The sequence below is a fragment of the Onychostoma macrolepis genome, chromosome 07, assembly GCF_012432095.1.
Source record: "Onychostoma macrolepis isolate SWU-2019 chromosome 07, ASM1243209v1, whole genome shotgun sequence".
Lineage (NCBI taxonomy): Eukaryota > Metazoa > Chordata > Actinopteri > Cypriniformes > Cyprinidae > Onychostoma > Onychostoma macrolepis.
Window position 1 is genome coordinate 19970214 of NC_081161.1, and position 25183 is coordinate 19995396.

At 41.8% G+C, this 25183-nt stretch overlaps 1 protein-coding gene across 1 annotated transcript in view; it reads left to right on the forward strand.

Annotated features, from left to right (window-relative positions):
- si:ch211-186j3.6 (neural-cadherin) overlaps positions 1-25183 on the forward strand; it is a 303408-nt gene that overhangs the window by 199899 nt on the left and 78326 nt on the right. Inside the window, exons 19-20 of the mRNA XM_058782964.1 lie at positions 2983-3076; positions 5130-5314. Coding sequence (XP_058638947.1) covers positions 2983-3076; positions 5130-5314 — 279 coding nt within the window. The remainder of the gene's footprint in view (positions 1-2982; positions 3077-5129; positions 5315-25183) is intronic.

Genomic DNA, 25183 nt, shown 5'->3' on the forward strand with positions numbered 1-25183 from the left:
AATGTCATTTAAATTGATTGTAATATTTGACGTGTGGGTTTATCTGATAAATCAGTAGTTTCTTCATTGACCTGGTTGTTTGAATTATTTTTGAATGTTTGCATGAACCAAGGTCATTTTTATTGTGTTTTTTTATTTCCCTAATGATTATCATAAATATAATAAATCTTCAAAAAGCAGGTTATATCTTTAAAGTTATGCGATGTGATATAACACAGGAAATGGTTCTATTAAAATAATGCGCATACATGTTATTTTATCTAATTATTTAATTATTATTATTTATTTCCTGGTTTATATACACATTTAATAAACTACCGTTGAAAAGTTTGGAGTCGGCAGGTTTAAAAAAATAAATAAATAAATAATGTTTTTGAAAGAAGTCTGTTATATTCACCAAGGCTGCATTTATTTGATTTATTAAAACAATGTAAAAAATATAATAATGAGAAAATGATATTACATTTTAAAATAACTGTTTTCTATTTTATTATATTTTAATTGTAATTAATGTAATTTATTCCAAAATGGCAATATTGAATTTTCAGTCTTGAATAAACTCCAGTCTTCAATGTCACATGATTCATCAGAAATCATTATAATATGCTGAAAACAGTTCTGCTGTGTAATATTTTCTTTCGGTATTTTCTGGAGAATAGAAAGTTCAAAAGAAGAGCATTTATTTATTTATTTATTGATTGATTGCTTGATTGATCATTTATTGATTTATATATTTATTATTATTATTATTATTATTTTAGTGACCTAAAAGTTTAATCCATATTTGCTAAATAAAAGTATTAATTTATATTAAAAAAAAAAAAAAAAAAAAGACTCCTCTTTCTGAACTTTTGAACGGTAGAGTATGTATTGTAGCTTTGTCTATTTTACCAGTAACCTCACGTTATTATGTTATTATTTATGACTGATAACAGCTGTGCATCAATGTTTTCATGCTACATGCTAGCAAAGTGCACATACCTTAAATGTGGTCCACACACAACAAATTAAACCCATAACATGTTAAGGCTATATAGTATAAAATGAAATGTATCATTATTTTTGGCATCAAAGTCTGTTTCCTGAAGATGAGCACTTTAGAGCATGCAACTTGTCTGATGCAATTGTTTCACAATGGACAGAAGACGTTTTAAGAGTGACTGGAAATGTTGAGAACCACAGAGTGAAAAGGTTGAAAAGTCGGTATGTTCATCTCTTACTCTCTGGAAAGTTTCTTTTAGGCTCTGTTGAAAGTCATTTGGAGTAGATTATCTATGATTTACTGGTGAGAAAAAAGCTATATTTCGGCAACATTTAAAATAATAATAAACATTATATGACTAAACATGTTGAGAATTGTGAAAGAAAATACAGAATTAATTTCTTTTTTTTTTTTTAAGAAAATTGCTAAACTTGATCCATTTCAGTCAGCACTAGTGTCAGTAGGCAGTCACCATGAGATTGTGTGACTTTGGCATGCTGGCCAATTCAAATTCTAATATTTTCCTGCCAGACTTGTTGCTACAATACATTTCAAGTCTGAGCTGCTATTATTTGCAATTTTAACTGCAATTTTGTAAAAAAAAAAAATACAAATAAAAATGTTGTACACAAATGTTGCAATTTAGCTACAGTCGGTTTCTCTGGTCAACGTTCTTTTTATAGAATCACCTATTAGCCTGTTATTTACTATAAAGAAATAAAATCAGCTCATTTGATGACTAGCCGCTGAATTGTTTGGAAGTAATGCATACCTTCCTTGCGTCACAGTTGTTACCTCGGCTGTTAATTATTCTTATCATTTATTCAGCGGCTCGCCATTGATTATTCCTTACAAATAGACTGCTGTTTATCCTGCTTGTGCCATGGTTACCACACCTCAAGACATTGTTCTGACGTGTTATTTCAAGACATTTTTTTTAGGTTTTTGGTCTAAAAACAATCTTTTATTACATAATTTATTACACAACCAATCCCAAGATTTATAGGTTGAGCCCCTGCTGATAATTCCAAAAAGGAATTTTAGGGTCCGTAACGGGGGCTTGAGCCATTGATTCTATGTGTGATTATAAGAGTTTAACAGTTGTAAGCAGGAAGTTTACCTGCTTCAAAAACAGCAACATTACTACCTTGCTATTGAGAAATGTCATGTAGCTTTTCAGCTGTGAAACCATTTTATCGAAAAAATCAATTGCAGGGCAGCACTAGTTTGTTTCCGTCTGTGTGCCTGTACAGTATGTGTGTGTGTGTAGAAAGAGCAAGAGAAAGAGAGAATGATTTCCATAAATAATAAAAGGCAATTTAATGGGAAAAACATTAAAATTGTTTGGCATTTTTATCTTATTATTTGTCATATTACTTTGCTTGATCAGTGTCTTTGTGGGTTTTGATTAATTTGCTGTTGTAGGATGATAGGACCTTTTGATATTACTGAATTAATTTGTAGAATTGAAATGGAACTGTAACACATATGGAATTGCAAACTCTCATAATCAAGCGTTCAACAGCCCTGTGATATATTTACTTTATTTCAGCTTACATATGTCTATGGACAGTGCTAAATGCATGCAGTCAGTGAATGCTTGCAGTGACACACAGTCACACGCACATCAGCATATAAGTGAAAAAGTGAAGTGATGTGTGGCGACCCATACTCGGAATTTGTGCTCTACATTTAACCCATCCAAGTGCACACACACACAGAGCAGTGGGCAGCCTTGCTCAAAGGTCTCACCTCAGTTGTGATATTGAGGGTGGAAGAGAGCACTCTCCCACCGGCAATTCCTGCCGGACCTGAGACTCGAACCCGCAACCTTCGGGTTACAAGTCCGACTCTTTAACCATTAGGCCCAACTGCCCCATATACACATTGTTTCAACAGACACAATCATGCATTTATACATATTGTATAATACACCTCATGCACATGCAATGTTTTGACACAAGGTTTTTTATTATTATTATTATTTTTTATAATAACAGGGAGAATGCCAACAAATGTACTGGGGAAGGTTTTCTCACCAGATCCAGATGACTGGGATAACAAGACGTATGCCTTCGAGGGACATGTTCCTAAGTGAGACCTTCTACTATTTTCTTCACTACTCCTCTTTTCTTCCTACATCCTTTTCCTTTCTGTCCACATCATTGCATCATCATTTATACACATCTCTCAGCACCTTACCCATTTTTCCTGCACTGTATTTGTGTTATTCAAAGGGGTCAAGGGATCTCTCAGAACAATGTCAAACCCTTTCTTCTCACATCCCAGCATCTGTCTTCCTCCCTGGCTCTTCTCTATTGATGTTGTGCACTTTACTGGAGAGGCGTATACAATAAGATGATCCAGACAGGGCCAGCCTTGAGATGTCTTGAGCACATAGGCGCTTGAGCGCTCTCTCTCTCAGAATCATGCAACATAATGTGAGAACACTCATAAAGAGAATATAGATAAAAAAGAGAATATAGATCAACATTTTTATTCCATTAGGAAACAAAAAATATTAATTCATTGAAGCTTAATATTTTTTAGCTTGTAACTGGAATTTGTTTGCTTTCATCCTTTCTATAGATTTTCAGTTCACATTTAGTGTACATTCAGCAAGTTCATTTGTAAGTATTTATGTGAAGCTGAGGTCAGAAGTTGACTTATAAATTGTGCTTTTCAGTTTTGGAAGTTGTTGAGTTCAGATTAGGTTATTTTGAGGTCAGAGAAATCTATAATTCAGTGCCATTCATCTGCCGTTCACAGTATACTAGAAAAGGAAACACTCGCAACAAGAATTCTCACTCTAATAAAATTCCCTGGCTTTCCCTTTCCATAAACCAGAATCATCCCTTAGCTTCCATTCTAACCATTTATTGAAAAGCATTCACTCTAGCCACATTTCAAAAAGACAGTGAATTGTGTGTTTGTTGATCTCTCTGATTTACACTTTGGCTTTTTTATTGTTTATGTAGTTTTATAGTTGTATATCTTGTATTAACAAGAACAGTAAAAAAAAAATATATATATATATATATATATATATATATATATATATATATATATATATATATATATATATATATATATATATATATATATAACTCCCAGGTTATATACTTTTTATACATATATGTATACATTAGTGGTGGGCATAGATTAATTTTTTAATCTAGATTAATCTCACTGTAATCTTGGAATTAATCTAGATTAATCTAGATTAAAATGGCTCATTTGAATTCTGCCAAGTAGATCAGAATAAATTCACTACTAGTAGTAAACAACTAGCAGTCATCAATAATTTAATATTGATAATAACATTGAAGACATTGTATGATTATTCCTTAAAGATAAGGTTTTTATAGTTTTAGTAGTAGTCTTCAAGTGAAACCGAACTTTTATTTTGATGGGTTGCTGTGAGGATAGTTTTTCTCAAATGAAACGCACGAATGCTCATGAAGTGACTCTCAGAGCAGTTCTGGAGATGTTGTTCATGTATTTACGTCCTCATTTAGTGAGACGACAGACGTTATCGCCGCAAGCGTCACGCGGTCTTCTGTATGAGTAGTGAACAAACCCGCGCGTCTGCGCCATACATTAACACAGAGACACACAAGTCATATTTAAATAGACGTTTTGCGGCTTAATATTTACAAATAGGAGTGGGAGTGTGCTCACTTGTGTGTGCGCTTACGTTTGTTTGTTTGTTTGTGTGTGTGTGCGAACCGAGGCGGAACTCCGCTGTGCGCGCGATACAGAGAGCGCGACCATGTAAGGTAGAGACAGAAATGACTTGCCGATTTCCATTGGGAAGCTTCTTAAAAATAAATTTTCCCTGAAGCAAACCCGGCGGCTTCATAGCTGCATCCATGTTAGCACGCATACACACAGGTTCAAGACTCGTTCTCGCCCCTACAGTGCAATTCGGCTAGGTATACATCCGCTAAAATATCAAGGTGAAAGTCATCATAGCTTGCGTAGTATAGATCCAGCTCCCAGCCCAACTTTGAGAATAGATTAATGGCGATATTTTTTTTATCGCCCGATAAGAGTCTCACGTTAACGCCGATAACGGCCCACCACTAGTATACATACAGTTGCACAATCAGTATTTTAATCCTGTTATTTTTTGTTCTACCCGCAGTTATTTTATCCTGAACAAGCGGACAGGGTTCCTCATCATAAAAGAGAACTCTCCTCCTGGGAGTTATGAGTTTCAGGTTCGAGTGTCAGATGGGGTGTGGCCGGATGCCGTCTCTAGCGTGAAGGTGAATGTGAGAGATCTACGGGACGATGCCATCTACAACTCAGCCTCTCTGAGATTAGCAGGTACAGGCGATATTTACCTCATGACAGCATGACATAGTGCGGGTTGACATTAAAATGAGATTTTAGCTGATCAGTAATCAGTGCTAACTGAAGAATTTTTCTTCTTGTTTTTCTTCCTTTCAATTATCTGCAAATAATTCTGCTAGAACCTCATTCATATAGTGTCTTTTCAGATTTTATCAGCCTTTAGTGACTACCATTTTTTTATTGATACCTTTTTTTTAATTTATTTTTTTAAGTAAGATTAAAGTTTGAAAAATCTCTTGATTTACATAGTTTTATATGTGTGAAGATATTTATTTATAGCATTCAGTGATGGTGTCATCATAATTCAATATTGCATTTTGACTGGTATTGTCTTTCTTGCATCCGTTTAACTGTCTATAGCCACATTGATACTGCAAAGGCATAAGTTCTGTCACGCTTTGAAACTTATGCACAGTCAACAAGAAACAAGATGCAGGCTCAGTTTTATGACAACGGCAGCTCTGATGCATCATTTTATTTCTGCAGAACTAAAATACTGAAACCTAAGCTTACCTACTGTAAAAATATTATTTTTGGAATGCTAATGGATTATGTAGTGTGCATGTAATGCACTTCCAATTAAAATCATTTTAAAGGCTCTAAAAATAATTTGACTGATAATGAATGGCACCCTGTATACAGCACTGTTGAGACTTCAGCTGAGTTTGTGTCCACTGCTTATTTCAATCAAAGACATTAAAATAATTTGATGGCTTGGGCCTGGAATCAGGATCTGTGTTGATTGTGTGCTATGTTGTGGCAGTAAAACTCATGGGCATATTGACTTTGGTGACATTACGACAGCCAGCGTTTTAATGAAAACAAGACTGAGCTGAAATGAAATGGACTATAGCTGAGGTTTTTGTAGTTTTAAGACTATTAAACTGGGGGAAAAGGCCTTGTGGGAGATGGAGAGACAGAATATAAAATGTAAGCCAATAGCAAACTCATAAGCCTATAAAGACATTTTTTGAATTTATGCTGAATTTAAACTGAATTTATGGCAGGCATAGAACAAGAGCAAGCAGTTTTTATTACTGCTCATTGTGACTTCACAAATAACTTAACAAATGTCTTGTAACCACAGTGTATATGTAAATGTTTTTTTTTTTTTTCTTTCTATAATCTCTAACGATCCCTAATAAAAGCAAGATTATGTGTGGCATAAAAAAAAAGAAAAGAAAAAGCATCTTAGTTACTTTTATTGCATTTTCATGGTTTTATCAGATAATCTACTGTGGTCTGTGCAATTATATATTCCATATTTCTGTTTAATCTTTAAACTAAATAAAGATTAAACTAAATAAAGAGAACCAGAGGGGACAGTGCAATGTCAGCTGAGACGTAAACAGATCCACCTGAGCCTGGCCAAAACTCTCCATATCTGCTTCACCACCTCTGGTTGAAACCTCCATTCCCCGGGCCTCGGCCCCTGCCTCGACAGGATGTTTACTCCCATATTGAGTTGCCCAGGAATGTGCACTGCTATGTGCCCTGGGACCACACAAGGATCTGGTGCGCCAGCTTGTACAAGGGGCGCGAACGCAAACCTCCCTGGTGGTTGATATAAGAGACCACCGCAGTGTTGTCTGTGCGCACCAACACATGACGATCTCTCAGGTCCGGGAGAAAGTGTTTCAGAGCCTGAAACACAGGCAGCATCTCCAGGCAGTTGATGCACCATGTGAGATGGCGACCACTCCACAGACCACGGGCAGGGTGGCCACTCACGACCGCTTCCCAACCGTTGAGGGACTCGTCCATCGCTAGCGTTACGCGGCGACAAGGAGCTCCCAGCACCGGGCCCTGAGACAAGAACCAAGGTTTCCTCCACATGTCTAAGGCACGTAGGTATCGCCATGTGACCTTGTATGCGGAGCGGGTTTCCCCTCGGGGAAAACCCCTTGGCCTTCAGCCACCACTGTAGGGGTCTCATGTACAGCAGGCCAAAAGATATCATGTTGGACGCAGCTGCCATCAGACCCAGCAGTCTCTGGAACTGCTTGACAGTGTGTGACCGACATTCTCTCACTCTCTTGACTGCCGTGAGGATCGACTCGATCCGAGCAAGGGACATACGTGCCTGCATCGTGGTCGAATCCCACACCACACCCAGATAAGTGGTTCTCTGTACTGGAGAAAGCACACTTTTCTAGCGTTAAGTCTTAACCCCAGCTCTTTCATGTGAGCGAGAGCGACATCTCGATGCCAAACCGCCATCTGCTCTGATTGAGCTAATATCAACCAAATGTCAATGTGGTTGAGTATGCGGATGCCCTGGAGTCACAGAGGAGCCAGTGCAGCATCCACACACTTCGTGAAAGTGCAGGGTGAGAGTGCAAGGCCGAAGGGAAGAACCCGATATTGGTACGATTTTCCCCCAAAGCAAACCTCAGGAACTTCCTGTGATGGGGAAGGATGGAGATGGGAAGTATGCGTCTTTTTAGATCGATCGTGACAAACCAGTCCTCAGACCTGGTCTGAGACACAGCCTGCTCGAAGAGAGCATCCTGAACTTCAGTTGCATGACTGAGGTGTTCAATTGACTCAGATCTAAAATAGGAAGCAACCCTCCATCCTCCTTGGGAACGAGGAAGTACCGGCTGTAGAACTCCGTCAAGAGGAGGGACCACCTCGATGGCCTCCTTCCTCAAGAGAGTATTCACTTCTTGTTCCATTACCAGAGCCTGTTCGGGACCCACCAGTGTGGAAATGACCCCGTTGCAAGGCGGCGGCGGAACGGCGAACTGAATACAATAGCCTCGTTCTACAGTGTGCAGGACCCATCTAGATACATTTGGCAGGAGTTTCCATGCTGCCCAATAGTCTACTAAGGGAACAAGTCTCGCGAGACTGGCCTCTGGTGTGCTTAGAGCTGCTAGCTCGGTGCTTTGAAGCGGAGGACCGGCAGGGTATGGCCGCTCTAGCTGCTCTAGAGACCCCCTAAATGGCGGCGAGCCTCTCAGTTCTGCTACTTTTTCAGGTGGAAGAGACTGAGAGAAGCGCTTGCTGGAGACCGCTGCACCCTGGAACACTGGTAGGGTTGGCGATCTTCTGAGGGCACTGAGGATAGACGGGCACCATGTGATGTGGTGTACACCGCTCTTCCCCAGAAGGGGCTGGCCCTCAAAAGCAGCACATGCTTCCGAACCCCGAGAGAGCGCTAGATCTCAATCGCCGCCGTGCCTCAGCAGCAGCAGGACCGGAACCGCGAGATCACAGGCACGGACACACTCCTCGGAGTGTGCCCGGCGGGAGCGGAACATATTGCAGCGGGGAAAAGCACAATCTGCCCCTCTCCCCTTTTTCCTCGAGAGCTGACTGCGTGAGCTCCGCCCCCCAGACATGCTGCTCACAATGATATTCGTTCACAATATGCTTGTGCAAACAATACGCCTGTGCAACTGCTTTACGAAAGCTCATCCCAGAGAGCGGGTGCTGGATCTGATGGGAAAGGAAGAAGATAGGGGCTTGCCCGTCTTCATTCCCTCCACCTGATCCATCTACGATTCCCACGTGCGCAGCCGCCTCTCTGCCTCGGCGAAAGCGGGGCCGGCATCGCAAGGAACGCTGGTGAAGGCTCCCTCCTCAAAGAAAGCCTTCAGGGAGCGAAGTGTACGCAGTGGAAGCGGCTCACAATGCGGGCCCCCTCGAGAGCCGACTCTGCGTGCTTCGCTCCCAAGCAGACCACGCACAAACTGTGTGAATACCCGCTCGTGATGTAGCGTGGGCAGGGAGGAACACAAAATCTGTAACATGAACTGCTTTCGCCCTTATGTTTTGTTTTTGCCTCGGCTTTAGACATACTGGAGCTTTACATGTTGCTGGACTTGTAACTTGACAAACAGTAAATAAGACTCACAGAACATAGATTGTGACTGACACACACACAGAGCTTTGCTGAATGACAGAAATCTGACATGTTGCACCTCACATGCTTTTAAGCTTCCTGGTCATTAAGCTCCTAAAACTTACTGCCAGATTCTGGAAGATAAATTCTTCAAACAGTGGTACAAGAGGATGTGATGCTGGTCCTTTGAGAGTCACTCTCAACTTATCTGTCCATAAAGCCTATACAAAATCAGTCTTCATGTATTTCACAACACTTCAGCATGTTATTCATATTAAGTGAGGGTTATTTTTTAGCATTTTTTACCCAAGCAAGGTCTCTGAGAACCTGACACATTGCACTTCTGGAGACTCCAGGAAGGTTGCAGTTCTGGAAAATGGTGGTGCTGGAGACTAAATGATTCCTGATGGTTTCACAGCTAATTATTCACCTTAATTCTTAATTCTTTTGCAGTTAACGTGTCTTTTCTTCTCCACCTGTTTTTTCTGACCCTGCTGACCCAATGAGCATTTAGCTGCCCAATGATCATGCCTTAACTTTGCTAATTCTATTATTGAATTAGTATTGCATCCTTCTCATGGGCATTTAATTATTTAATTTTTTTTTTTACTTTGAGTTCAATCTCTTTTTTGGCTCATTTTATCTGTAAAAGAAAACCTGCCTAATAATTCAGCACACCTGAAATGAGGAGTTTTTGACTTTCAGCCTTCATGGACAATTATATATAACTTAGAAATGATTAAATACAAAATCAATAGTAGTTATTAAGATTGATGTGGTTTGGAATTGGTAAAATTTTCTTGGAAAAAAAATATGACCAGATTATCAACTTGCCTAATAATTCTGCACACAGTGTATAATCTTAACTCAGAACATTCCAAGGAGTTTCCCCCTCCACGCTGAGTCGTAAAATTAACAAATGACCAACACAACGCCACAATTCTCTGACTAAGAGTCCGGCCATACTCTCCTTATCACCTCAAGAGACTCGTAAACCACGATAAATTTGAGGATGAAATGACCGCGCTACATCTGCACGGATTAAAGAAGTGCGTATTTGGAGAGGGTTCAGAGTCAGAGCGCTCGCGATACTGCGACCCCCGCTTACCATAAACTACGCTTCTGATAAACAAAAACGATTGACTTACAGCTTCATCTGAGCTAAGAAGATCACCAGAGCTACACAACGTGACACTCCTAATGGCCTCAAGACCTCAGCTTTGGTCTCCCCCTTCCAAAGGAATGCACCTCTTTTTCTCTTACAACAAAAGAAACTCAACTTACATAGAGGATCTCTAAAGACAATCATTCACTTCCATTGCTATTAGAGAAAGGGTATCCACAAATTACATGTTTGATGTCTTATATATATATATATATATATATATATACAGTGAGGAAAATAAGTATTTGAACACCCTGCTATTTTGCAAGTTCTCCCACTTAGAAATCATGGAGGGTCTGAAATTGTCATCGTAGGTGCATGTCCACTGTGAGAGACATAATCTAAAAAAAATCCAGAAATCACAATGTATGATTTTTAGCTATTTATTTGTATGATACAGCTGCAAATAAGTATTTGAACACCTGAGAAAATCAATGTTAATATTTGGTACAGTAGCCTTTGTTTGCAATTACAGAGGTCAAACGTTTCCTGTAGTTTTTCACCAGGTTTGCACACACTGCAGGAGGGATTTTGGCCCACTCCTCCACACAGATCTTCTCTAGATCAGTCAGGTTTCTGGCCTGTCGCTGAGAAACACGGAGTTTGAGCTCCCTCCAAAGATTCTCTATTGGGTTTAGGTCTGGAGACTGGCTAGGCCACGCCAGAACCTTGATATGCTTCTTACAGAGCCACTCCTTGGTTATCCTGGCTGTGTGCTTGGTCATTGTCATGTTGGAAGACCCAGCCTCGACCCATCTTCAATGCTCTAACTGAGGGAAGGAGGTTGTTCCCCAAAATCTCGCAATACATGGCCCCGGTCATCCTCTCCTTAATACAGTGCAGTCGCCCTGTCCCATGTGCAGAAAAACACCCCCAAAGCATGATGCTACCACCCCCATGCTTCACAGTAGGGATGGTGTTCTTGGGATGGTACTCATCATTCTTCTTCCTCCAAACACGTTTAGTGGAATTATGACCAAAAAGTTATATTTTGGTCTCATCTGACCACATGACTTTCTCCCATGACTCCTCTGGATCATCCGAATTGTCATTGGCAAACTTAAGTCGGGCCTGGACATGTGCTGGTTTAAGCAGGGGAACCTTCCGTGCCATGCATGATTTCAAACCATGACGTCTTAGTGTATTACCAACAGTAACCTTGGAAACGGTGGTCCCAGCTCTTTTCAGGTCATTGACCAGCTCCTCCCGTGTAGTTCTGGGCTGATTTCTCACCTTTCTTAGGGTCATTGAGACCCCACGAGGTGAGATCTTGCATGGAGCCCCAGTCCGAGGGAGATTGACAGTCATGTTTAGCTTCTTCCATTTTCTAATGATTGCTCCAACAGTGGACCTTTTTTCACCAAGCTGCTTGGCAATTTCCCCGTAGCCCTTTCCAGCCTTGTGGAGGTGTACAATTTTGTCTCTAGTGTCTTTGGACAGCTCTTTGGTCTTGGCCATGTTAGTAGTTGGATTCTTACTGATTGTATGCGGTGGACAGGTGTCTTTATGCAGCTAACGACCTCAAACAGGTGCATCTAATTTAGGATAATAAATGGAGTGGAGGTGGACATTTTAAAGGCAGACTAACAGGTCTTTGAGGGTCAGAATTCTAGCTGATAGATAGGTGTTCAAATACTTATTTGCAGCTGTATCATACAAATAAATAGTTAAAAAATCATACATTGTGATTTCTGGATTTTTTTTTTTAGATTATGTCTCTCACAGTGGACATGCACCTACGATGACAATTTCAGACCCCTCCATGATTTCTAAGTGGGAGAACTTGCAAAATAGCAGGGTGTTCAAATACTTATTTTCCTCACTGTATATATATATATATATATATATATATATGCTTGGTGTTTTACGTTATGCATGGTGTGTTTTAGTTTGATCTTTGCCTTATAACTGTCTTTTGAATAGATAGCCATGTGTAGTATTGGGTTAAAGCTTATTTCAGATGCAGGAAGTTGCAATGAATTATATGTCGATTTTCAGTCTCGTATGAATGATGAATACTTTTATAAGTTATTAAGAAATATTCCTCATATGATGGATGAAACATTAAGATAATGTATGCACAAAAAAGCCGTGCTGGGCGGAGCTCCGCCCTACAGAGACAATGTGATTGGACCAAACAGTGAATGGGATGGACTCAAATCAGTCCGATAAAAACAGACACCCAGCTTTGCATGCTGCAAAAAAAAACTTGGCTGGAAAAACTGCTGGGAGAAACTTGGCTGCTTGGAAACTTTGGTCTGGCCTCACCCGCCTACAGCCTTAACATCAGGTTGACCATCCAAGACTTCAACACTCTGTCAACTTCTGACCAACGAAACTTGCAAAGCCTGCAGCGTAAGAACTTCAAAGCCTTGTCATTCGCGCGCTGCCCGGATGCCATCCAATCCAAAAAGGGATTCCCCGAGTGACGTCACGTGACAACGACACAGCAGCCGCAAAATCAGCTGCGGGATTCCCTCAAGTAACCACCCAGAGAGCAAGCAAGCCTTCAAGTCAACTTAAAGCAAGTAACCAAACAACAATCTCTATTTGCTGAGCTGATTTGAATTAATCTTTAAGAGTAAAGTCAACGCCTCTGTTTGTGACTTCCTCAGGTCTTAGAACCTTAAACTTTCTTCAAATCTCAACCCTCTTGCCAGAACGTGTGTGTGTGTGTGTGTGTGTGTGTATGTGTTTTGTTAGTATTGTATCATAGAATTGCAAATAAACTCTCGTTTCATTTATAATGAATGGTCTGGTGCCGTGATTTTCAAAGTTGAAATTATTTGCCAAAGATTTTGTTGCCTGTGCTCTTTAATTTACCCAACCAATTCTGTATTATTATCATTGCCACTAAATAAACCGAATTGCTAAGACATACTGGACTCGCTGGTCGAGTCATTAATAAGGTATAAATTATACATTTTGATTAATATCAATTATTCAGATCAATATCAAATCTCTACGATTTGATTTCCTAAAGCTAAAATTCAGAATAAAAGCTAATTCTTTTACAGGTATTTGTATGGATAATGGCATGCATTGTATTACTGCAATTATTGATTTATCTGAAAGTGTTCATGGTAAAATAATTGTGATTATAGATAAATAACATACATTTATTTAGAGGTGATATTTATATTTTTCAATGTAGTGAGTTGCTATGCAGCTGTGTTTGCCAAATTATACTTTAGCCTAGTGTTGGAATTGTTTCACACTCAGTCACCTTGAGTCCTTTGGGGAGTCTGGAGTTTTATCTTTAACACCTCAGTAGTTTTATGGTCCCTAGAATTGCAACAGTTTAGCAAAAAAACAAACAAGGCTCAAAATAAGGATTTTGGTTTCAGAAGGGGACGTCAGCATCTGTCAGTACTGTAGGCATTGTTTAAAATGCACATGAAAATGGCATCAGTCAATAGAGGTATGGGTTAATGTTTTTGCCAAATACTTAAGCTGTTTATTTCCCTGGAGCCCTGTCTCAACATGCATTGAATTCTGGGCTAACTGAAAGTTCGACTTTCGCACTATTTACTGCCTCCTTGACATTTGAAATCCCATTTCAGGAGCAAATGTTGAAGGCAATGGAGAGTCGTAAGGCCTGTTTAATGCTGCTGCTTTGAGATTATAGCTTGCTCTGTGCATCTCGGGAAGTGAACTGATTGTAAAGTGAAATATGAGGGAACGTATGTGCAGACGTTCTTTAGACACCCATGCTAGCTCATGGAGATAACCGAACAAGTGCACACAAACTCACACAAGCTTATTCCCATAACCTCTGCTCTGCCTGTACACAAACAGGGCACACACATACACACAATTCTACATAAACTCCCACATTCTGCAGGACACGCAACATGAAAATCTTTTTCAGGTTGAACTTTTGAGGCTTCTGACAGCTTAGCCAGTTTGGACTTATCTTTTAAAAATGTTAAATGTATAATGCTTTGATCCTCATCTTCCGGCTAACTCTGAGTTTTCCACCCCAATAGGACTTTGTGGTATCATTAAAAAGAGAAATTGGAAAAATATTGGCTTTCATTCACTGGCAGTTGCTCACCAATTCACGAAGACATATTGACCACCACACTGTCCCCTAAGCCACAACAGCTAAACCTCTGATTTAAAGCTGTGTATGTCTGTTTGTTTATTTGTTAATTCATTTATTTCATGTTGTTGTGGGGTCTTTTAGAAATGTTTGATAAAGCATTATGTGAAATAAAATCAACCTAGCATGTGAACATAGCTTTAAATTAATAAAATATAGGTCAGCCTCCTGTTTATTGCTATTACAAAATTAAACAACTGTGTTTAGACATCCCAGATGTTGAAAACAGGGTTACAAACACTACAAACCTCATAAAAATAAAACCACCTATATACATACACACAGTGGTGGCCAAAATTATTAGAACTAGTATTTTCACAAGCTAAAAATGGTTTTAAGTCAGTTATTTCTATCTTGTGCTGTAGTGTGTCAGTAGGAAATATCAGTTCCCTATCGAATGGGAACTCGCACTGCGTCCCCTAGAGGACACTTTGGGGAACGCCCTCAGCGGGACCGGTGTCTGAAGTGCATGTGGAACATGACAATGAACTTGACATTGGCCTATGACGTGATACTGGTGCGACCATGAGTATAAAAGGGCACCTGTAGAGCACGTCATCAGCTTCTTGTCTTCAGGAGCCGTTTGTTTGTGTGTGCTTGTGTGAAGCAGAACTTTAAAAAAGAGAAAGAAAAGCGATGAGAGAGCACAGTTTTAAGAGATGTGTCCCACCGTGCGTAAGGTACATCACTCCTAGCGACTCACATGAGCTTTGTGTAGTGTGCCTGGGGGTGCAGCATGCACGGTCGGCTCTTGAGGGGGCTGGCTGTGCTCACTGTGATCGTTTCACAGTGAGGCAGCTGCGCTCCCGCTTGGCTCTGTTTACAGAGGACGGAAGCCAAGCTTCTGCGCCTCGTGGTGCTGGACCCGCTGCTGCCGAGGCAGCGCGCCGTCTGCACTCATGGGGCTCGCAGTTAGATCTGGCCGATGAGCTTGGGACGGGTCTCTCCCTATCCCAATCCTCGGTCGCCAGCTCTGTTGCTCTCGAACCGAATCTGGAAGCCCACTCCTCGGTTTCTTCCGGTCCGGCAGAGAGCATGTTACTCGGCTGGTCCAGCTCCGAGGAGATAGACGTGACAGGAGTCGAGGCGGACGCAACATCACAAACCGCCTCCTCCTCGTCACCCGCGTATGGGGAACTCCTGGACGTCATGACCCGCGCAACTGCCAGGTTAACCCTGGACTGGTCAGCGGAGGTGCAGGAACGCGCGTCTACTAGCCGGCTGGATGAGCGCTTCCTAGCGGGTCATAAACGCTCCGCCCCCCCGAGCCTTCGGTTCCTCCCTGAGCTTCACAGCGAGCTGCTGAGGTCATGGAGGAATCCCTTTTCTGCCCGCGTCTTTCCCCCTAGCAAGTCCAACTACGCTAATGTAAAGGGGTTGGAAGACAGCGGGTACACGAAGATGCCTCGGATGGAGGAGTCCCTTGCGGGTTATCTGGCTGCTCCCCTGGCATCTTCGTGGAGGGCTCCTACTTTGCCTTCGAAGCCGTGCCAGTTTACGTCTAGGCTCGTCGGCAAGGCATACGCGGCGGCTGGGCAGGCGGGCGGTACCCTGCATACCATTTCGGTATTGCAGGCTTACCAGGCGGATCTGCTAAGGGACGCTGATGCGGCGGGGGGTGTGGCTCCTGTTGAAATCGAGGAGCTCCGCCGCTCATGTGACCTTGCCCTCCGTGCGACCAATCAGGCGCCATCGGCCGCTCCCTTGCGGCGCTCGTTGTCACGGAGAGGCATTTATGGCTTAACCTGTCGGGGCTAAAGGAGAAGGACAGGTCTTTTCTCCTTGATGCCCCGGTTTCGCCTGCCGGGCTTTTCGGAGCTGCTGTCGAGACAGTGGTTCGTAAGTTCAGGGAGGCGAAGGTTAAGTCAGCGTCGTTTGAGCACTACATCCCTCGCCGTAAGCGGCGTCCGTCCGGGCAACCACCTGAAGCTGAGCTGGCCACCGGGCCCAGCTGGCGGCAGAGTCAGAAGGCGAGCGTAGCTGCAAGAGCACCGCCCCCGAGGGGTCGGGGCACTAGGCAGCAACCTCGCGTATGGCAGAGACAGGACCTCAGGGACGTTATCGATGCCAAGAAAGGCAATTCGAAGCCTTGAGTCCAGGGCTGTGTTTATTTACTGTTAAAGAAAAAGCAAACCTTTGTTAATAAAGCCCCTTAGTCCTAGCCTTAGTTGAATACTTATTTCCTCTTTACTTTATTTTCATCCTGTAGTAGGAATCAGTCCCTAATTTCAATTCGTAGTTTTCCCAGTACAACGGCGGTTTCCCGTTGTATCGGTGTTAGGTTATGAGATGTGCTGAGGAACGTAGGCTTTCCGTGAATCGCCTCCCACTTCCTCAGTTATCCTTCTCTTTGTTATACGAATTGTGTTTTGGGTTTAGAAAGTTGGGCAGAGTCCTTGTTGTTTCCCACTTCTTATGTCATTTAAACGGCAGGTCGCCTTCGTTCTGCACAAGATTATAAAATGTGTTGAGAAGGTGGGCAGTATTGCAGTTTGCACTCCCACTTCTTTATCTGTTACACTATAAGCAGGCCTCTGTATTACGTTAACATTGTGAGAGGTATGCAGAGACGGTGGGCTATTCCGCGGCTCGCGTCCCACTTCCTCGGCTCTAATCCTCACAATATTATATGATTTAAAGTAGATGGGCAGTATCGCTTCTCGCGTTCCCACTTCTTGTATTTACCGTGCGATACGCACTGATTTGAGAGATATTCAGATATGGTGGGCTATTCCGCGGCTCGCGTCCCACGTCCTCGGCTCTAATCCTCACAATATTATATGATTTAAAGTAGATGGGCAGTATCGCTTCTCTCGTTCCCACTTCTTGTATTTACCGTGCGATACGCACTGATTTGAGAGATATTCAGAGATGGTGGGCTATTCCGCGGCTCGCGTCCCACGTCCTCGGCTCTAATCCTCACAATATTATATGATTTAAAGTAGATGGGCAGTATCGCTTCTCGCGTTCCCACTTCTTTTTATGTACTATATGATATCGCGCCGGGGGAGGGTTTCCTCCGTTTGCACTCAGAGATGAGAGGTATGCGGAGTTAGTGGGCTATCCCGCGACTCGCGTCCCACTGTAACCTTTGAGATACTACGGTTAGGAAGAGGGGTAGTATTGCCTCTCGCGTTCCCAATTCTTAGCACTGTTGTGCAATGAGGCCCTCTCATTTCACTTAGGGTCGTGGATAGAGAAGCTGACCCACTTCAACTCTGACCCTTACAGTGTGTTGGCTTTTGCTGGTGTATTTCTGGGGATGAGAACTCCTTAGAGTTCCTGGCTTGTGCCTGCTGATAAGGCACTCGTTCCTTCAGCATGGCAGCGTGGGTATTCGTTCCCCAAAGTGTCCTCTAGGGGACGCAGTGCGAGTTCCCATTCGATAGGGAACGTCTCAGGTTACCCATGTAACCATGGTTCCCTGAGAAGGGGAACGAGACACTGCGTCCCCTTGCCATGCTTCAGGCATTCTTGTGCACGTCTCCTTCAGACAAGAAGCTGATGACGTGCTCTACAGGTGCCCTTTTATACTCATGGTCGCACCAGTATCACGTCATAGGCCAATGTCAAGTTCATTGTCATGTTCCACATGCACTTCAGACACCGGTCCCGCTGAGGGCGTTCCCCAAAGTGTCCTCTAGGGGACGCAGTGTCTCGTTCCCCTTCTCAGGGAACCATGGTTACATGGGTAACCTGAGACGTTTACATTTCCAAACATTCATTTTGCCATTAATTGTAATAATCCAGTGAGATTTTTGTCTGACAACAGCTAGTGCTCCACACAGAGATCTGATCTCATCATCATCATCATCCAGTCTGTCTGGAATAACATGAAGAAACAGAACAAACTGAGACAGACAAAATCCAGAAGAACTGTGGCAACGTCTCCAAGATGCTTCAAGAGACCTACCTGCAAAGCTACAGTACTGTTAAATGTTTTAGGCACTTGTGTAAAAATGCTGTAAAATGAGCATGCTGTCAAAAATAATGTCATAAATAGATTTTCTTTATTAATTAACTTCTATTAACTAAATTAAATCAACACTGTGCACTTGCACATAGTTTTTCAGGTAGCTTTGCAGGTAGGTCTCTTGGAGACGTTCAAAGAACGCTAATCGGTTTATATATATATATATATATATATATTAGATTAGATTAGATTCAACTTTATTGTCATTACACAAGTACAGGTACAGGGCAACGAAATGCAGTTTAGGTCTAAAAAGAAGTGCAATAGCAGCAAGTGCAGGATATACAATGGTTGAATAAGTGCAGGACAAGGATATGTACTGAATATATGTATAAATATATATAGAAAGATGGTTATTAATATAAACAGAATTTACAGGTGAATATGTATAGTGAATAAATATACAGATGGCTATTACTATAAACAGAATTTACAGGTGATATGTACTATCAATATAATATATATACAGATGGCTATTACTATAAACAAGGTGTAAAAGTGCAGTGGAAGTGATTGCATATTACAATTAGACATACGCTGCAAAATGTTAATGTAAACATTGATAATGTAAACAACAGTCGGCAGTGCAAATGAGCATAATCCAATTTAGGTATGGTAGTGCAAGATACAAAAGTAAACAGTTGTTACTGTAATAAAATTTACATTCAGTAGTGCAAATAAGGCCGATGTGAGGTAGGAGAGAAGAGTTAATAATATATGAGGAAGTGGATCAACGGGGGTTAGAGTTCAGTAAAGAGACAGCTCTGGGGAAGAAACTGTTCTTTAATCTGCTGGTCCTGGTCCGGAGGCACCTGAAACGCCTGCCGGAGGGCAGGAGAGAAAACAGTCTGTGGGCTGGGTGAGAGGAGTCCTTAAGGATGCTGCGAGCTCGATGCAGACAGCGTTTCCTCTGGATGTGTTCGATGGCAGGTAGTGGAGTCCCTGTGATGCGCTGGGCAGTTTTCACCACCCGCTGCAGTGCCTTGCGCTCCGCAACAGAGCAGCTCCCATACCATACTGTGACACAGTTGGTCAGGATGCTTTCTATTGCGCAGCGATAGAAGTTCACCAGGATAGCCGAGGAGAGCTGATTCTTCCTCAGTGTCCTCAGAAAGAAGAGGCGCTGGTGAGCCTTCTTGACCAGGCTGGAGGTGTTGGTTTTCCACAACATGTCCGCCGAGATGTGGATCCCCAGGAACTTGAAACTGGAGACACGCTCAACAGCCATTCCATTGATGTGGATGGTGTCGTGTGTGCCTCTTGACTCCTTCCTGAAGTCCACGATGAGCTCCTTCGTTTTGGTGGTGTTGAGGAGCAGGTTATTTTGGGGTTTTTCAGTGCTGGATCTCCTCCCTATAGGCAGTCTCATCGTTGTTACTGATGAGGCCAATCACCGTGGTGTCGTCTGCAAACTTGACGATGGAATTAGATCCATACACAGCATGCAGTCGGAGGTGAAGAGGGAGTAGAGAAACGGGCTTAGCACACAGCCCTGTGGTACACCAGTGTTAAGTGTGATGGATGTGGAGCAGGTGAATCCTGATCGAACATTCTGGGGTCTGTTGGTCAGGAAGTCCAAAATCCAGTTGCACATTGAGGTATTGATGCCCAGGTCTCCAAGTTTGGCTATTAACTTGGTTGGGATGACAGTGTTGAATGCTGAGCTGAAGTCAACAAACAGCATACGTGCATAAGTGTTCTTATTGTCCAGGTGAGTGAGCACAGAGTGCAGTGCCATGGAAACTGCATCCTCTGTGCTCCTATTGCTACGGTAGGCAAACTGGTGTGAGTCCAATGTGGATGGTAGAGAGTCTTTTAGGTGTTCCAGGACCAGCCGCTCAAAGCACTTCATGACGATGGGTGTGAGTGCTACAGGGCGGTAGTCATTAGGGCACCTCGGACTAGAGTGTTTTGGCACTGGCACAATGGAAGTGCATTTAAAGCATGTTGGTACGGCTGCTTGGGCAAGAGACAGATTGAAAATGTCTGTAAAAACCCCAGCGAGCTACTCCGCACATGCCCTGAGAACACGCCAGGGATGTTGTCTGGTCCAGCAGCCTTGTGCGTGCTGATCCGGCTCAGTTCCTTGCAGACATCTGTGGAGGAGAGTATGATTGGTGGGTGGTCATCTGAGGGATTGAGCTTGGTGGCAGTGTCTCTGTTGTCTCTTTCAAAGCGAGCATAAAAGTAATTTAGCTCATTCAGGAAGTTGACATCAGTGGCTGCAGGGGTGGAGTGGGTGGGTTTGTAGTCACTGATGGCCTGAATGCCCTGCCACATGCGTCGAGGGTCAGAGTTGGAAAAGTGTCCCTCTATCTTTAGCTTGTAGCAGTGCTTGGCCTTTTTGATGCCCCTCTTCAGGTTTGCTCTGGATGTGCTGTAGGCTTGTGCATCTCCTGATCTGAAGGCAGTGTTGCGTGACTTCAACAGGAGTCGCACTTCCTTGTTCATCCAAGGCTTCTGATTTGGATATGTGGTGATCTGTTTCTGGGTTGTAACACTGTCAATGGTGATATTGATATGATCCAATACAGAGGAGGTGTAAGAGTCAATGTCTGTGTGAGCGCCACTGGTGGCTTGAGAAGCAAACATACTCCAGTCTGTGTGTAGAAACCTTTCCTGGAGTGTGGAATCTGCCCCCGCAGGCCACACCTTGATGGTCTTCACTGATGGCTTCACACGGTTGATGAGGGGTGCATATTTGGGGTGAGGAACAAAGAAAGGTGATCTGACTGTCCCAGGTGGGGAGGGGTGTCGCAACGTAAGCTCCAGCCATGTTTGTGTAAACATGGTCTAAGGTTTTGTTTCCTCTGGTGTGACAGGAAACATGCTGGTGAAACTTGGGTAGCACTGACTTTAAGTTTGAGTGATTAAAGTCACCTGCAACAATGAAAGCCGCTTCGGTGATCAGTCTGTTGTTTACTGATGGCTGCGTGAAGTTCTTTCATAGCAAGCTTGGCATCAGCATCCGGGGAATATAGGCTGCAGTTATAATGGTGGAAGTGAACTCCGCGGTAGATAAAACGGTCTACATTTAACCATGAGAAACTCAAGGTTAGCTGAACAATGACTCCCAACAATAGCAGAGTTTGTGCACCAAGCTTTGTTAATGTAAATGCACAATCCACCACCTCTGGTCTTACCGAGCCATCTAATGTTCTATCCGCCCGAGTGTGTGGCGTCCGCTAGCTCAATAGCGGTGTCCGGTATTCCGCTGTTTAACCAGGTTTCCGTGAAGATTAGGACGTTACAGTTCAAAAGTTTCTTGCTGTGTGTGATGCTGAGTCGAATCTCCTCCATTTTGTTCACTAGCGACCGTACATTGGCAAGGAAAATGCTGGGTAAAGAGAGCCGGTGTGGTGTTAGCCTTAGCTTAGCTCTTAGTCCTCCGCGCTTCCCCGCCTTTGTTTACGATCTCGACGCCGCCTGCGAGCACTTCCGCCCGGCCGGGTAGGGTGCATAGCCTCGGTGTCCTAGCGATCTCAGGAAGGAGTCAAGATTGTCCATAAAATGTCGGAAATTGCAAACCGATATCCAAAAGCTCACAACGGGTGTACGATGTAAAGGCACAACTGTTCTGCACGAACAGGCCCGAGATGAGTAAGAAAAATACCGCAAAATTGCAAAATCTGGAGAGACCCAGAGCCTCGCGATGTACTCGCGCCGCCATCTTGGGATAGATCAAATATATATATATTAAAAAATAGCACCTCCTTTAATTGATCATTTGTTTAAAAAAATAGGATGAGTCCTTATTTTGTACTCTGTTTGTGCATATATATTTTCATTAGTCGATCAATTAAATAGAATATATATTCTGTCAATCGATTGAAAAATGTAATCGCGTTAATCACAGTCGTGGACTGTGATTTAATCATGATTAATCACAAATTTAAAATACTAGGACTTACCTGTAAATGTGTTGAAATAAAGAAATGTATGACAAACTAGTTTAAGGAAACAGAACCTTTCACACTTCCGCCAGGTACGAGACATAATCCTTATTATTCTTTTGTTTTTATTCAGCCATTATCAGACTTTATACTGGCAATAAAACGTTTACCAAGCCACATCGCTACAATCCCAGTATACATTTACCCGACTATAATCAAAAGTATTTCTAAATAAATACAATAAAACATTTTCTTGCGACCTTACGTGAAGTATTATGACAAAATGCATTATGAAGAAGAATTGGACCTGTTCTGCAGCTGCATTAGAGCTAATATTAACATCATGCTTCATAAGACAATTTATGAGATTAATAGTACACTTTTACTCAGAACTCACTTCAAACCACCATCGATCACATGTGGAATTTGGTCGTTTACTTTTGTTAAAATATGCTATTTATAGCCTTTCATATCGCTTTACAAATTAGCATTTCAGATGTACACATTCTTCTCAAGAAAGTCACATACAAATATCCTATCGTAATCGTGTGTATTATCTTTCATAATCTATAGTGGCTGTTGTCATGTTTATTTCTGGTGTGTAAAAGCCTTAACATGTAACGTTATGCTCTGGCTGAAACTCACATTGTTTGATGTTACAACCGTCTCTCCGTTCGTAAGTTGCCAGGGATACATTCCAAGTATAATACACATTAGTAAAAGGATCTATTTGAACCGCAAAAAAAAAAACGCAACCCACGGCTCTGTAATTTTTCACGCGACTGTATTTTACAAAATAGCCCACTTGTGCCGCTGCTCTGGCAACACTGGTTTGCTGTACCCTAATCATACAATGATAGATAACCTTCCGCGCTGCAATGACGGGAAGAAGTTGGGGTTAAACCTTATCAAGCGATTATTTTGCGTTAAAAAAATATTAACGCATTCAATTTTTAGATGAATCGCATGCGTTGACACCCCTAATATATATATATATATATATATATATATATATATATATATATATATTAGTGCGGTCAAATGATTAATCGCATCCAAAATAAATGTTTTATATACATAATATATCTGTGTATATTTATAATGTATATATAAATACACACACATACAGATTATATTTTGATCAGCACTAATATATATATATATATATATATATATAAATATGAAGAGTTCAGATGCAAAAGCCTCTAAGTGCCGCCTGAAATTTTCTTCTAAAATGAGCATTTTTATCAGGCTCCTATATTTATGTTCAGTTATTTCACTTTAATTGCATAGAAAAGGACCTATACATTGTATGTATGTATATATGTACAGGTGCATCTCAATAAATTAGAATGTCGTGGAAAAGTTCATTTATTTCAGTAATTCAACTCAAATTGTGAAACTGCACACAGACTGAAGTAGTTTAAGTCTTTGGTTCTTTTAATTGTGATGATTTTGGCTCACATTTAACAAAAACCCACCAATTCACTATCTCAACAAATTAGAATACTTCATAAGACCAAAAAAAAAAAAAACATTTTTAGTGAGTTGTTGGCCTTCTGGAAAGTATGTTAATTTACTGTATATGTACTCAATACTTGGTAGGGGTTCATTTTGCTTTAATTACTGCCTCAATTCGGCATCGCATGGGGCATCTTTAAAAAGCTGGTCAGCAGAAGGAAGCATGAAGTGCTCCAAAATTTCTTGGTAAACGGGTGCAGTGACTTTGTTTTTCAAAAAACACAGTGGACCAACACCAGCAGATGACATTGCACCCCAAATCATCACAGAATGTGGAAACTTAACACTGGACTTCAAGCAACTTGGGCTATGAGCTTCTCCAGACTCTAGGACCTTGGTTTCCAAATGAAATACAAAACTTGCTCTCATCTGAAAATAGAACTTTGGATCACTGGGCAATAGTCCAGTTCTTCTCATTAGCCCAGGTAAGATGCCTCTGACGTTGTCTGTGGTTCAGGAGTGGCTTAACAAGAGGAATACGACAACTGTAGCCAAATTCCTTGACATGTCTGTGTATGGTGGCTCTTGAGTCCATTCCTTGTGAAGTTCACCCAAATTCTTGAATCGATTTTGCTTGACAATCCTTGTAAGGCTGCGGTTCTCTCAGTTGGTTGTGCATCTTTTTCTTCCACACTTTTTCCTTCCACTCAACTTTCTGTTAACATGCTTGGATACAGCACTCTGTGAACAGCCAGCTTCTTTGGCAATGAATGTTTGTGGCTTACCCTCCTTGTGAAGGGTGTCGATGATTGTCTTCTGGACAACTGTCAGATCAGCAGTCTTCCCCATGATTGTGTAGCCTAGTGAACCAAACTGAGAGACCATTTTGAAGGCTCAGGAAACCTTTGCAGGTGTTTTGAGTTGTATACAGTCATGGCCAAAAATATCGGCACCCTTGCTGTCAGAAAATTATTCCAATTGCAAATGTTTTGGTATTCACGTGTTTATTGTTTTTGTTTGCACTGAGAAAACAGAGAAGAAAAGTCAAAATTGATCAAATTTCACACAGAACTCAAAAATGGACTGGACAAAATTATTGGAAATAATTTATTTTCATGCATGTGATGCTCCTGTAATTAGTATTTAGACACACCTGTGGCAAGTAACAGGTGTGGGCAATATAGTAATCACACTTACAACCAGTTAAAATGGATAAAAGTTAACTCAAACTTTGTGTTGTGTGTCACACCGAGCATGGAGAAAAGAAAGAAGTGTAAAGAGTTGTCTGTAGATTTGAGATAATAAATTGTGGAAAAACATGGACAATCTCAAGGCTACAAGTCCATCTCCAGAGATCTTAATGTTCCTGTATCCACTGTGCGCAATATCATCAAG